We start from the raw sequence: 14,787 nt of genomic DNA, 5'->3' as shown, positions 1-14,787 counted from the left end.
ACATGCTTTTTTCCCCTTCATTCTGTTTATGTGGTGCATCTGTTGAGATAATTACGTTTTTTTTGTTTTTTTTTTACCTTGATTCTATTTATGTAATGTATTACTTGATTGATTTTCTTGTGTTGAACCACCCTTGCATTCCTGGGATAAATCCCACTTGGTTGTGGTACGTAATCTTTTTAATATGCTGTTGGATTTGGTTTGCCAGTATATTATTAAGGATTTTGGCATACATATTTATAAGGGAAATTTGTCTGTAATTTTCTTTTTCCTGTGATGTCTTTACCAGGCTTTGGTATCACAGTAATGCTGGCTTTATAGAATGAATTAGGAAGTATTCCCTTCTCTTGATTTCTTTGGAAGATTTTGAGAATTGGTGTTAATTCTTTAAGTGTTTGGTAGAATTAACCAGTGAAGCCATCTAGTCCTGGACTTTTCTTTGGTTTTGATTATTGTTTTAATCCCTGTACTTGTTATGTTTGTTGAGGTTTTCTATTTCTTCTTGAGTTAGACTGGATAACTGGTGTATTTCTAGGATTTTTTCCATTTCTTCTAGATTATCCAGTTTGTTGGCATACAGTTGTTCATAATTTCCTCTTATAATACTTTTTATTTCTGTAAGGTCAGTAGTGATATCATCATTTTTATTTCTGATTTTAGTTTTTCACATCTTTTTTTTTAAATGTAGATGTTCATAGCTATAGATTTTCCTCTGTGCACTGCCTTCACCATCTCCTGTAAGTTTTGATATGTTTTGACTTTGTTTTCATTCAGCTCTAAATATTTTCTAATTTCCCTTATAATTTCTTCTTTAACAGGTTAAATAAAATATATTATTAAAATTAGTTTGGGACATCTGGTCTCTGCTCTGACATGTGAGGAGCTTGGAGATCGTCACTCCAGTCTTCACGAGACAAAAGGTGAACCAACTGAAAATCAGCAACTCTTCTTAGATCCACCAGAAAATTGAGGTTGTAGTACAAACTGCTGTTCCCAAAACTAGAGACAGGCAAATACAGAGAATCATAGTTTATCAGGAGTAAAAGCTTCTAGAGCTGAAGTCAGTAGTCACTTAAACAGTAATTGACCAATTGCTGTGTCTGAGCATGGACTTGCTTGAGAGAGAAAAACTCCTAGAGGTCCAGTATTAAGGGTGACCCCATAGTTTCATGAATTTTAATCCACAATCAGACTTGGAGTCTGTAAAAGCCCTCTAATAGTAATTGATAGAACAAGTAGACAAAAAGTTAGAATAAAGAAGCTTTGGGCATTATCAATCAACTTTATGTAATTGGCATTTATAGACAAATGCTGGACTGTAAAACACATTTCAAAAAATTTTAAATGATTGAAATCATACTGAGATATTCTTTGACCACAATATTTAATTAGAACCAAATGACAATAAAGTACCTAAAATATTTCCAAATATTTCAAAATAAAGCAGCACATTTCTAAATAACTTAAAATTCACATGGGAAACTAGAAAATTTTTTGAACTAAATGATAATAAAGCATAACATATAAATATATGTAGGATGTAGTTTAAGAAATGCACACAGGGAAATGCATAGCTTTACATGCACACATTAGAAAAACCGAAAAGTTTAAAAATCAATGAACTAAAAAAAAAAGGATCAAAGATAGGAATCTTAAGGAGGAAGCTGAAGTCTTTGATTTTGCTCCTAACATACTACAAATTTTCCTCTAGTGCTTTAGCAGTACCCTGCATAATTCTGACTTTTAATGAGGAGTGTTTACACTATTTACATTTAATATGATTTTTATTGTTCTGGGATTTAAATCTACCATATTGCTCTATTTTTTTATTTGTTTTATTTGTTCTCCATTCCCCTTTTCCTTTTCTTCTGCCATTTTTTGAGGAATTGAATATATTTTTATGATTCCATTTTATCTACTTTATTGGACTATTATCTATATTTCTTTAAAAAATTATAATGATTGCTTTAGCATATATAGTACACATCTTTAACTTATCATGGTGTACCTTCAAGTAATATGCTACTTCATATATAAGAATCTTACAGCAGTATACTTCTTTTTCTTCCCTCTCAGCCTTTGTGTTATTGTTGGCATACATTTACTTGTACTTATATTTTAAACACCAAAATACCTAGTTATTTTTGCTTTCAGTAGTCATTTGACCTTGATAGAATTTTGAATAATAAGAAAATGTATGTTTACTCATATATTACCATGTTTATTCCTCTTCATTCTTTTTGTAGATCCTGATTTCCATCTGGTATCATTTTCCTTCTTCCTGAAGTACTTCCTTTAGCGTTTCTTAGAATACAAGTATATTGATGATGCATCCCTTTACAGCTTATAAATCTGAAAAAGTCATATGTTAGCCTTAGTTTCTGAAAGATACTTTTGCTGGATACAGAATTCTAGGTTGACTTTTTTTTTTTTTTTTAAATGTCATTACTTAAAAGGTATTGCTCCACTGTTTGCTGGCTTGCATTGTTTACAAGAAGACTGCTATCATTTTTATCATTGTTCCTGTGTATAAAATGTGTTTTTTTCCTTGCTGGCTCCTGTTAAGATTTTCTCTTTATCACTGATGTAAGCAATTTGATTATGATGTAGCTTGGGGTAGTTTTACTCATATTTCTTTTCTTTGGAATTTGTTTAGCTTCTTGGACCTGTGACCATAATTTTCATCAAATTTGGAAAATTTTCAGCCATTAATATTTCAAATATTTTTCTGCCCTCCTTTGATGACTTCAATTACAGGTATATTAGGCTATGCACTAACTACATTTTTTCAGTTTTATTTTGGATGGTTTCTATTGCTATGTCTTCAAGCTCACTATTCTTTTTTACTGCTGTGTCCAATCCCAGGGCAGACTTTGGGGAGAAGGGTTCTGTGTTCTTGCAGCAAAGCTGGCGGGGTCCAGGGTTGTCAAAGTTCAATTATTAATGTTACTGTGACTGTTGTAGAGATAGGATGATGGAGCTTGGGGATTATGGCTTACATAGTTTTGGAAGAATCTTTTTTTTTTTTTTTAAATGAGTCTCAGGAAGGTAAGTGACTGAATTTTATGAAATTCAACCACATCGTAGAAGAGTAGTTAACATTACATAACATAATGCAATACATTACAAAAGCAGGGGGACAATCTCAGTCAATTTTTATAACTACACCAGGGCAAACAATGTAAACACATTTACTGCGCATCTCCTATGTGCCAAGTATGATACTGTTTCATGTGCTTTAATCTTTTTAAGAGTAAACACATTTAGAACAGTTAGGCAACTTGCACAACATGTGGAATACAATTCTTTTCATACCGTAGGTCTTGAATGATATTAGCCGAATGAATGAATACCTATTTACTCAAATGAAAGATATCTTGTAAATTCTTTTTGATGTGCTTCTTTCTAAATTTCGTATAAAAGTGCTAAATTGGTAACTGTAAGCTAGGATAAGGACTGTGATAGTAGGTATATGGTATTAACAACAATACTAATAATGGCAGCTAATACATACAGATTTCCTATGAGTTGGGCACTATCTTAAGTTGTTTACATAGATAAACTCATTTAATCCTTACACCTGAGACTAGAGGTAACCACTATCTTTATTCCTCATTTTACAGATGAAGAAACAGGTTTCATGTTGGAAGTTAGTGAAGCTTGGATTTGAACCTCAAGAATGGAATGCCAGGCTGTTCTTTGCACCTCTGTTCTATCCCACCCCCCACCCCCCCGCCCCGTGTTCTGGAATAGTTTAATAACATGAGGATTTTCAGTTTGATGAAGTTTAAATAGAATTTCCCCATACAATTTGTTGGGTTCAGTATATTTTTTAAATACAGTTTTATTGAGATATACTTACATACCCTACAGTCATCCACAGTGTACAATCAACTATTCGCAGCACCATCATGTAGTTGTGCATTCATCACCACAATCAACTTTTGAGCATTTTCCTTACTCCAAAAAAAAAAAAAAAAAAAGTGAAAAAGAACACCCAAAACATTCCACCCCCCCCATCCTATCCTAGTTTTCATTTAGTTTTTGTCCCCATTTTTCTAGTCATCTGTCTATACACTGGAGAAGGGGAGTGACCTCTGCACTATCTTGCCTCTAGGACCTTGCTGTCTTTCTTCACTGTGGCTCATTCACCTTCACCTTTGGATCAGGCCCAGAAGACCAAGGTTTCTCTCATTTCCCCTTTTAAGCCATCTACAGACACTTTGGCTGTTTCCTTTAGCTAAAGGAAATGATTGATATAGCCTTGCCTGCTTTCTCTTCTCTTCTCTTCCTCTCCCCTCCCCTCCCCTCCCCTCCCCTCCTCTCCTCTCCTCTTCTTTCTTTTTTTTGAAGAAACAATTTCTTTTTGAGGTAAAATTCACTTAACATAAAATACACCATTTTAAATATTTTGAAGTATATAATTCAGTGACTTCCAGCAAATCCTCAATGTTGTACAGCCATCACTAATTACAGAACATTTTCATCACCCCAGAAAGGAACTCCATACACATCAAGCAGTCATGTCCCATTACCCTTTTCCCCAGTCCATGACAACTACTTATCTAAGTGACTGTGGATTTACCTATTCTGGACAGGTCATATGAATGGAATCCTACAGTGTAGCTAGTTTCTTTCATATAACATTATGTTTTCAAGGTACCAAGTTGTAGCATGTATTAGTAAATCATTCCTATTTATGGAGAATAATATCCCTTTTTATGGCTGTCATATTTTGTTTATCATTAGTTAATAGACATGTTAGTTGTTTCCACTTTCTGGCTATTGTGACAATTGCTGCTGTAAATATTTGTGCACAACTTTGTTTTCAATTCTCCTGGGTATATATTTCAGATTGCAATTAATCATGGTGTATAATAATCTTTGATATGCTGCTGGATTGAGTTTCCTGACATTTTGTTAAGGATATTTGAACGTGTACTTGTTAGGGACACCGGTCTATAGTTGTCCTTTCTGGTGCTGTTGTTGGTATTAGGGTAATATGTCTTGCCTGCTTTTTCTATTGCAGAAAAAGATCATTTGAAGTCATGGAATGAGGTACAACTGTCTTCAGCATTCAGGGGAATTGAAATTGAAATAAATCAACCTTCTCCCAGACTACTAACTCAGGATATAAGGAACTAAAACATTCAGATTTTATGGAATTACTACAAATTAAATGGGCCAAAGACATGGACAAAAGTTCATGAAAGTAAACAAGTTACAATATGAAAACCATCAGTCTAGTTAACTTTTTTACTTGGTTCCTCCAGTCACTTGCCCTTTCCTCCTGACAGTTTCAGGTATCATGAATTATCCTGATAAAACTAACCATCTTTTTTGATTAGCAAAAGAGGGCATGTTCTTCAGCTCATTATGTGTGATGCCATAAAGCATCTTATTGACTTCCACTTCTGCTTTGGATTGCTTGGGGCCTCAGATAACAAAATCTTTAACCTCAAGATGAATATGGTTAGAATAGGGAAATCGAGCTATGGAAATTGATTCTGTAAATTATTTTTATTGTCAGACAGTGTTCATTTCTGCATAGCTCAGTGATTACCTAGCAGACTCCAAGTGTGAGCTTTCTTTTTAAGTTTCTTGGCAGGGACTGAACCTTTGTACTTCTGGTGCCTAATTTAATGCATGGCAAATAGGCACTCAATAAATGTTCTTTAAACATCACAGTGAAGACAATTTATAGAAGATAAGAAGCTACTAAGTATATTGGTTCACAGAGGTTAGAATAGAGGAATGGGCTATAAGTTACTTCCATTCCTTGCTTTCTTATGAACTTACATCTTCTACAAAATTTAGCCCAAATATCATTTTTGCCCCATACCCACACTTCTGCCTAAGTAGTTAACAACCACACCCTAATGCTCCAATAAAAATTATGTGACTACCTCTAAAACGCTCTCATTCTATGTGTTCACATTTCATATTGCTTTCTAATTGCAAGTTCCTTCTGGGTAAGGACCATTTCTTATTAGTTATAACACGGTGCCTGAGACGTAGAAAATATTCAATATATGTTTGATGAATGAATGAATATATAAATGTATAGATCATACCTTGAGGCCCCAAACTCATTTCCATATACGATGAAGAAAGAAAGATGAAACTTAACATTTATATATTGAATTACTGAATATTTAGTATCTGCTAGATACAAGGCAGAAGAGACAAAAACAAGTTGTCTCTCCAGTTACTTTTAACTCTTTCAGCAATGTCCTAGTCTCATCATAAAAAATCTATTCTGTTGGTTTAGTATCCATTCATTTTTTGGTTAATCTTCATGTGCAGTTTTCTCAAGTGTACTTTCAAATACTGCATAATGTTGCAGACCATTAAGTATTCCAATGACTGTCTGAAAGACTAGAGGAATCATCATTGCTTTCACTTCTGTTTGACAAAGCAGCAGCCAATGGAGTAAAATCCTCCCTTTTGGTGGCAGTGGAACAGTATGATACCTAAAAAGGAAAAAAGAGCTAATCACTTTCCTGGATATATATTCTATTACAATTCCATTGATTTCTCTTAAACTGATCATTAACTTCTTTCTAGGTCTATCATATAGGTAGCAAAAAAGTTCCAAGTTAGCTATTTGAAATACTGTATTTTGATTAAAATGTGTCATCGACAGTCAAAGAATGTGAGTTTATTAACCTAAATAAAAATAAAGGAAGGAAGAAAGGAAGGGAAAAGAAAAAGAATGAACAAACACATAGACTTACTTGACTGCCAGACGTCCAGTTTTAGAAAAAGCCAAGGCACTGGGATATAAAACACCACATACTATGCCAACCAGTGAACTTCTCAGAACACAATTCTCTTGGCTTATATTACCTGGAAAACAAAAGTAAATCTGGTCTTCCTTTAAAATTCAGGATAAGAATTTTTAAGACAGTCTTATGTTTCCCAGAGCCATTATGTGCACTGACTTCAACCACAAAGAAACAGTAGAATATGGGAAATTCAAAGTCCATGGAACTTAAAAGACTAAATGTAACAGGTTTTTAAAATGCTTGTCTTACAGTCTATCATAAGGAGAATTACTTCTAACAAATGTGGTTGTTGCAGAGGCAATTTCATAATGAAAGTATACTGAACTATCAGTCCAGGCACCTGGATTCTAGAATAATGCGTTTTTATTGTCTATGTGTCAGGCATATGCTAGGGATACAGTGACACATAAAAGAACCTAATCTCTGATCTTCTGGCTAGTTTACCACAGAAGAAATACATCAGACAAATATTTTTAATAATATTTTTAATAATGATAATGACAATAAGTGTATCATGCTTTGAAGGTAAAGTGTATAGAAAGTATATATAGAAACCTCACCTACCGTCAGGGAAGATTTCCCTGAGAAAGATATTTAAGCAGGGACCTGAAGAATGAACAGGGGTCAGAGGTTCCATCTATTACCAGTTATGAAACATAAGGTAAGGGAAGGAGGTAGGAAATAACATTAGTAGCCAATAACATTAGAAGCCCTGATATGTCAGATACTGTGCTAGGCATTTAACATACCACATCTCTTTTAATTCTCACAACAATCCTGTGAGGTAAGTAATATTAGTCCTAATTCATAAATAAAACAGCTGAGGCTCAGAGATTAAATGACTTGACCAATGTTACAAAACTTCAGTGGTGGGAGATAGGATCTGAAACCATGTGTGTAGTATGCTAAAGCCTGCTCTTTTCCCAGTATATTATGTAGCTTCTTAGTGTACTTGAACATGTCTCATCTCAGTTTTGGTTGTTTATTTGTAAAACATGGACAATACTACTTATCCTGCCTGGTCAGCAGGATTGAGGTAGAGATCATATAGGATGCTATAAGTGAAGGTACTTTGTAAGTGGTAAAGCAATATACAAATGTAAGGGATTATTATTACCTGCCTGGTCAGCAGGATTGAGGTAGAGATCATATAGGATGCTATAAGTGATGGTACTTTGTAAATGGTAAAGCAATGTACAAATGTAAGGGATTATTATTATCAGCAGTAACAATATATGTTAATGAGTAACTTTACTTAGAATGCTTTTCTAAATTTACCTGAATTCAAAGCATCAGTTACAAAGAGCTTATAAGTAACTATAGTAGACAAAAATGGAAGTGTAGTCAATGATGCATATGTCTTCAAAGCATCATGGTTAACTCTGAAGCAGTGTCTGAAAATGAAATTTGCCAGTATTCCTGAAAAACCAGCTGTTGTTCCAAAGAACACTGTTCCATATATATTTAAGGTCCTATTAGGAAAAACAAAAAGAGAAAATTTAAATTCATCACAATATTTTCGTAATGGATGCATCCTTTCCTCGGCAGTCATTTGTTAGTCATTTCTTATTATATATTTACTCAACATTAAATATTTCTTGAGTCCTTCCTATATGAAAGATATTTTTTAAGTGCTCAGGGTGGGGCAGTGAACAAAGCAAGGAAAAAAAATCTAAGCCCTCATAGAACTTACATTCTAATGAGAGGATATGAATCTCTTTCTAAGATTATTTAAGGTGGTTCTGAAATGGAGCACTTCTAAATTTTGGCCATGAATAAATGTAAATACCAATGTTGCCAAATGTTATGTGATACCTAAGTCCAACAATACTGCTTCTGGTAGTAATATAATTAATTTGCTTAAAGTCATCTGAAAAAAGCTTACCTTTGGTTGGGACTTCTAGAAAATAACTATTTCTTAATTAATCCAGACATATTTAAAATATTTTGTCCAGGATTTCCAAAACTTCATCCAAAGAGAGCTGACAGATCTAGTTTTACTTATTCTAACTTATACCAAAATCCAGAAACTTCTAAGGTCTAAGATCAGCTGTCTTTTGATTTTATTCTTGAGCTTTATTAATCTAAAAGTCAAATTGGTATGTGACACTACATGTGCATCATGGCATCTGTATTCCTTTTTGCTGCACCCAGTACTGAGATTGACATAATCAATCCGGAATGGATTTTAATTACAACTGATCAATAAAATATAAGTAGCCCCCAAATGGTTTTCTCCTACTTATTTTTAATTTAAAAATATTTATTGCACAAATGGTTTCAACAATAATTTTTGAAATTTTTTCAGAAGCAAAAGATATCATCCACCATCCCAATTTCCAGGAAACTACTATTTTCATTTGCCCATGTTTTCTTTCAATTCTTTTTTTATAAGCTGTCTTCATAACCAGAAAGATCTGTAAATAAAGCTATTGACTTTTAGTCTGGGTGTGTCTCTTACTTTTCTTTTCTTAGATATTCAATTTTTTTTTCTATCATTTCAATGACTGTTGATCTTCTGAGTTTTGCATCTCCCAGAGAAGGACTGGGCTGACCATGCATATATGTTGCCATCTGGATATCCTAGAAAACACAAATTCCAGAACCATAATAGCTAATGATATCAATATTAATTTAAACCCTATGAACTTTACAGATTCAATTTTAAAAACATTTAGAGACTAGTAATGTGCCAGGTTATCTGCTTTTACATATTTTATGTTAATTATTTACTCAATATTTACTGGGCTCTTATCTGCCAGACAATGGCTTTTCAAGTCACATAATAACCTTGAGAAATTGGTAGAATATCATCATACCTACTTTTAAAGATAAGAAAACTGAGGTTCAGAAAAGTTGACTTGCCTTAGGAGTTGGTGTAGGTGGATAATTTACTGAGATACTGAGTTTTTATTCTCCTTACAGTTTTCCTCTCTAGCCATTCCAAGAAGATAGCCAGGCCCTTTCTAATGTTCCTTTCTCCAGCTTTTCAGGTGGGGAGTGGAAATCAGTAGCTGCATGTTGACAACTGTCTCTATCCTCTGTTGCTCATAAAAGCATGGGCTTGTTTTGGAGATTATGTTGAGTTTCCTGAAGAGGTAGGAGAGAGCAAGGATTGCCTTGGAGAGTAGTGAGAGAGAAAATCAGAAGGAGGAACACTGCTCCAGACTGGGAAGGGGCAGATCTTGGATTACAGAAGCTATACATCCAGCTCCCTAGGAGCACCTGGAGTAGCAGGGCCTTTTCTGGAAATGGGTATGTGGTATATCAGGGATCCTGGACCTATACCACTGGGTTCCAGGAATGGAAGTTTCCTGTGCCACAGGAGTGATGTATGAATAGACAGTTGCCAACTTCAAAGGACCATAAGGCCTTGGCCAGTAGCATCTTAACAGAAACCAGTAAGGAGGCTTTCTGAGTGTTTTGCTCTCGGTAAAACTCTAGGACCTCTGTGAAAAGTTCTAATAATAACCTCTGTAAATCTTTTGCCACTCAGGAATTATGGGGTTCAAGAGATGTTTAATTTCATTCAAATGAGGAAATATGACATTTCTTGCAAATCCACATTTATGGCTGCAAATGTTCACTTACTACATCAGTAAGTGGAAGGTCTCCTGATGGAAAGTTCAATGCTGTTTCTCTCCATTTCTCCTTCTTTCATGAATTTATAGCAATCTCCATTTTAATAACTTTTATAGTCAAGGACATACACTAAATCTAAAATTTCAAGAGTTTTAGGCAAAAGGATTAAAGTGGATTGAGCATAATGAACAGAGAAAATAATAAATCAGTGGTTCTCAACCTTAAGTGAGCACAAGAATCACCACTGGGAGCTTGTTTGAAATGTAATCTCTTGAGCTCCCTTCTGAGACATTTGGATTCCATAGAAGTGGGGTAAGGCCTAGAAATCTGTATTTTAACAGCACCTCCTGTGTTTCTGAAACTGATTGTCAATGAACATACTTTGAACATTCACTACAATACACATTTGCTGAATGATCGGTACCAATCCAAACCCTAACTACTGAAGGGCCAATTCATCCTTGGCTCATGGCATTAACATCCTTAAGGTATGGATTCCCTTGAACCGCCTCATGGTATTATACAGTAAGTAATAATGGACAAGTTTTTTTCCCCCCCAAATCCTTGCAGAATTGTACTCAGGCCAGTTCTTTTTCTTTAAAATATCTGGGAAGGAAGAGAAAAACTTTTTTTTTTTTAATTTTTTTTTTTACGAATTATAGTTTCTCGGGGGCTAGACTTAATCTTTTGCACCTCTCTGAAATCTGAGCAGAAAGCAGAAGGGAAGAGATAGTAATATCTAACGGAAGGAAGGCAGATGTCAGGGACTTGCTTAACCAAAAACTTTGGATAAATTGTTTTGCTGTCATCCACTTTATTGAAAGTCCCCATTCCCCACAGAGAAAACTTCCAGGCAATGCCTTGTTCCAATCTCCTATCCAGTCTACACCCTCAGGGAAAACAGGATTATGATCATAAAATACTGAATCAGGTCAGCAAGTATTTATTGTCTAGCCTTTGCAAGACACTGTCAATATAAAGAATCGATTGTCTTCACTACACTCTGCTTATTAAAGCAGAGACATAGACTGATAAGTTTTGGAAAGACTTTTTACAAAAACGGAATGTAAAAAACTTGCTATAGCCAATGTTTTATCTAAAAATTAACCAGTTCAACCACTCAACTGGCAAACGCACTTATACCAGTAAAAGTGCATTTATATAGGTTTAGAGTTTACAGAGCATTTTACATTTGGTAGTGTTCTTATGAACATCATTTCACCTCTTCTTTGGAATTTTATTCAACATTAATCATTATGGAATAGGTGGCATATGACAGGCCCCTGGGTAATCAAGATATAGTCATGTTCTCAGGATCCAATGCCTAGTGGGAGGTCAAGACAAAATAAGGAGCCAATTTAAAAGCAGAATGAAGGTGCCATAAACACACACACACACACACACACACACACACACACACACACAGTAAAGACATACTTAAATCTACTTAAATCTAGCCAGAAATGTTGGGAAGGCTTCCCGGAGGAACTGACATTTAAGCGAAGATCTGAAAGAGAATTTAGCTGGGGTGGAGACACAAGAGCAAGAAAGTATTCCAAGCTGAAGGAAGGGCCTGTGCAAAGGCACGGAGGCAAGACAAAACAAACTGCCTACAATTAGGACTAGACTGCAGGGCTCCTATTATCTGTCTGACCATTCCCATATTGATTGGGAATATTTCTTTGCTTTTCAAATGCCCTTTACGTGCATCATCCCAGAGGAGTCCCCAAACATTTCGAGGCTGCAGACACATCACCCCGGCTTCCGCTTACCTTGGGCGCTTTCCCAGCTCTCACAGGCACCACGCCTACATCCCTCAATTCAGAACCAGTCTCACCCCCGAGCGCTGCCATTTTGGCAGCTCACGTGAGCCTGGGTGGGCGGGGACATAGAACTTCCTGGGCGGGAAGTGGTGCCTTCTCTGTCCTCTCGCCCGCAGCCCGGGACCGCCCTCACCCAATCAAAAGCCCCGTTCACTATCCTGGTTGTGATTGGTCGCGGCGTCCAGAAATTACGGTTACTCATTGGCTTCGCGGAGGACCGGGCGCGACTGGGTCTGTTTCTCCGTAGGCCTGCATTCCCTGCCTCAGCTATTGGTTAGTCCACTTCCGTCTTCTCCTACCCTGAGAGGAAAATGGGGCGGTCCGAGCGTAGGGGTGTTGCTGCGCGCCTTCCTCACCTCAGGGCAGCTCCCTTAGCTGGAGCCGAGTTGCTCGTTCCTTTCATTCTCGAGGGGGTTTCGCCTGCTCTCGCCTGGTTCTACTGTTAAGGCTCCGGCTTCTCCGGTACCGCCTCTCCAGAAATCCCAATTAAGCCGCCCGGTGCCGCAAAGAGCCCCTGACTAGCCTCCTCCCCTCGTAGCTGTCCGTTTCCTCTTCCCAATCTTTAGTCCCCTCATTCCATCCTCTCGCTCTGCTTGGAAAGGGGCCGGAGAGAAATTTGTCACACGTTCCCCACCCACCCTGAAAATCCCCTGTCAGACAGTAAGTGTTTCGGGGTGAGGTGAGGGCTCTGCAATGAGGTCCAGCGTACCGTTGTGCTCGTTAAATACCCAGCAGTACCTCTCAGACCAGCAATCCCCGACCCTCCAGTCTCCATGTCTTAGGGAAGCCAAATTCGAGAGTTATATAATTTCTAATGCTGCTGTTTCTCCTGCCTGAGGAAACACTTCATCGCCTGGAGGGTGCAGGACATTTCAGTGTTCTGCATAAGAACGGGGTGTGGGCAGGGGTGGCAGCACTGGCAGAGAGATTTCCTGTCTTTTTCTGCAAAAGGAAGGTGGGTAGTTTGGAGAGAGGTTGAGAGAAAGGGTGGATGTGAAGCCAAGCAGCTGAACTCTCATTTAGAAAATCGCGGACCGTTTGCATAGCTTATGTTTACATGCCTAACACTACTACAGCGTCTCAGAAAACGCCTTTGGGGGAAGGTTCGCTTCTCCTCTTGAACAGTCTCAGTGTTTTGCCTCGCCAGATAGGTAGCTGCTTGGATGTGAAGAAATGGCATGATGTGAATGACTCCAGTGTGAAGAAATCTGCTTCGCCAACTCATGCTGCATCAAGTGCCCATTGAGTAGCACTGTCACTTTAATGTCTCCATGCCAAGGGATTGCTTTCCATCTTCTCAGTCCTCTCGGTTAATATATGGGAGGATCGGAATCAGAGAGGCATTAAAGAACAAGCCGGGGGTCTTAGAGAGCACAGAAGAAAAAGATGAAAATGACAGCAAGCAGAATCTTGTCTGACTGAGGGGGTGAGATCCGGAACTTCTTGTCCAATGAATAGAAGGGGGCTTTTCAAGTCGGTTTCTGCCCTCAGAGGACTGTTCAAACTCACCCACCTTTTTAGAGACTTTTTTGTTATGGTGAGAGGGAGGGGAGGTTAAATTTTTCTCTAAAGAATTGAGAATCTTCAACATCAAATTTTTGAACATGATCACGTATAGAGTAATGAGACAGCTGACCAAATTTGGTTTGTGCCTTGAGTTAGTCTTTGAACTTCCAGAAATGTTGCTTCCTGATGAAGAGTTTTAATTACGTTTTCTATGCTACAAAAATTTTCTCAGTTTTTAAAAACTAAATATTTTTTAAAATTGAAAAACTTGAAAAACTCAAAAGTTAGTTTTCTCTAAACTCCGTGGGAGATGTCAAAAGTTTAACTGGGGAAAAAAATACACCATTATTCTCTACCTGAAAAAGAAGACCCAGCTGGGATTTCAAAACTGAACAGTGAAGTGGTTTGCCAACAGTTACCTGGCTTTTGGCCTCAATCCAGCTGGATCAAGCTGAGAGCTGAAACGAGATCTTGAATCCTGTCGCAGCAGAAAGACCCAAGAATGCCAGTCAAGAAGAAAGGTGGGCTATGAGGCTTCCTACATAATACTTGTTTCTCTCTTTTCTTGGGGTTCTGGTATTTGTAATTTTAAATTGTATTCCATTGGAAGGTAAAATTTTGCTTGGGTTTGGGGAAATATTTATTGTAGTAAGGTTTATTCAGTGGTACAATATTCAGTAATATTATTTTTGCTAGAACAAAATGAAGTATGACTTTAGTATTTATTGACATTTGTGATTTCATGAATCAGGTTGTCTAAATCAGCATTTAGAATAAAAATAGATACAATGTCAAGGAATTGGATTTTCTATAACTTGTTTTCTTAGCATGTTAAAGTTACTTTTAAACAGTCTTTAAAAAAGAAACTTGTACAGTGGAATTCTTCTCTATGATTTAATGTTTATCAGGCTACATAGTTTTAAAAGAGAGCAAAGTAATTTTGTTCGCACTGAACAAACTTACAGATTTATAATTTATCTGTTGATTTTTAAAAAAAGAAAATAGATTTCATATTTTGGTTTTACTCTAGTATAAATCTTCACTTTTGTGATAAAGCCCAACTTTAGTATCTGTTGTGCTTTTCCAGA

The 14,787-nt window shown here is 36.6% G+C and overlaps 2 protein-coding genes across 4 annotated transcripts in view; one reads left to right on the top strand and one right to left on the bottom strand.

Moving 5' to 3' along the window:
* Positions 1-4,322: 4,322 nt before the first annotated feature.
* Positions 4,323-12,241, bottom strand: TMEM126B (transmembrane protein 126B). 2 transcript variants are annotated; one of them, XM_037840920.1, is made up of 6 exons: positions 12,143-12,228; positions 9,654-9,878; positions 9,250-9,371; positions 8,067-8,260; positions 6,738-6,849; positions 4,323-6,473 (listed from the first exon to the last, which is right to left on the bottom strand). In XM_037840920.1, the coding sequence occupies exons 3-6, from the start codon at positions 9,360-9,362 to the stop codon at positions 6,290-6,292; spliced, it is 603 nt and encodes a 200-aa protein (XP_037696848.1). In that variant the 5' UTR covers positions 9,363-9,371; positions 9,654-9,878; positions 12,143-12,228; the 3' UTR covers positions 4,323-6,289. The 2 variants fall into 2 exon arrangements, with proteins under 2 accessions (XP_037696848.1, XP_037696847.1); XM_037840919.1 differs by lacking the exon at positions 9,654-9,878 and having other exon boundaries at positions 12,143-12,241.
* A 335-nt stretch (positions 12,242-12,576) lies between these two features.
* The window catches only part of DLG2 (discs large MAGUK scaffold protein 2), a 2,332,374-nt gene continuing 2,330,163 nt past the window's right edge, over positions 12,577-14,787 (top strand). For both annotated transcript variants that reach the window (XM_037840899.1, XM_037840898.1), the window contains exon 1: positions 12,577-14,220. In XM_037840899.1, the coding sequence (XP_037696827.1) occupies positions 14,202-14,220 (19 nt within the window). In that variant the 5' untranslated portion in view covers positions 12,577-14,201. The remainder of the gene's footprint in view (positions 14,221-14,787) is intronic.

Source organism: Choloepus didactylus, chromosome 6, assembly GCF_015220235.1.
Source record: "Choloepus didactylus isolate mChoDid1 chromosome 6, mChoDid1.pri, whole genome shotgun sequence".
Taxonomy (NCBI): domain Eukaryota; kingdom Metazoa; phylum Chordata; class Mammalia; order Pilosa; family Megalonychidae; genus Choloepus; species Choloepus didactylus.
Note: the sequence above shows the minus strand (reverse complement) of the source record. Positions and strands in the feature narration are given on the sequence as shown.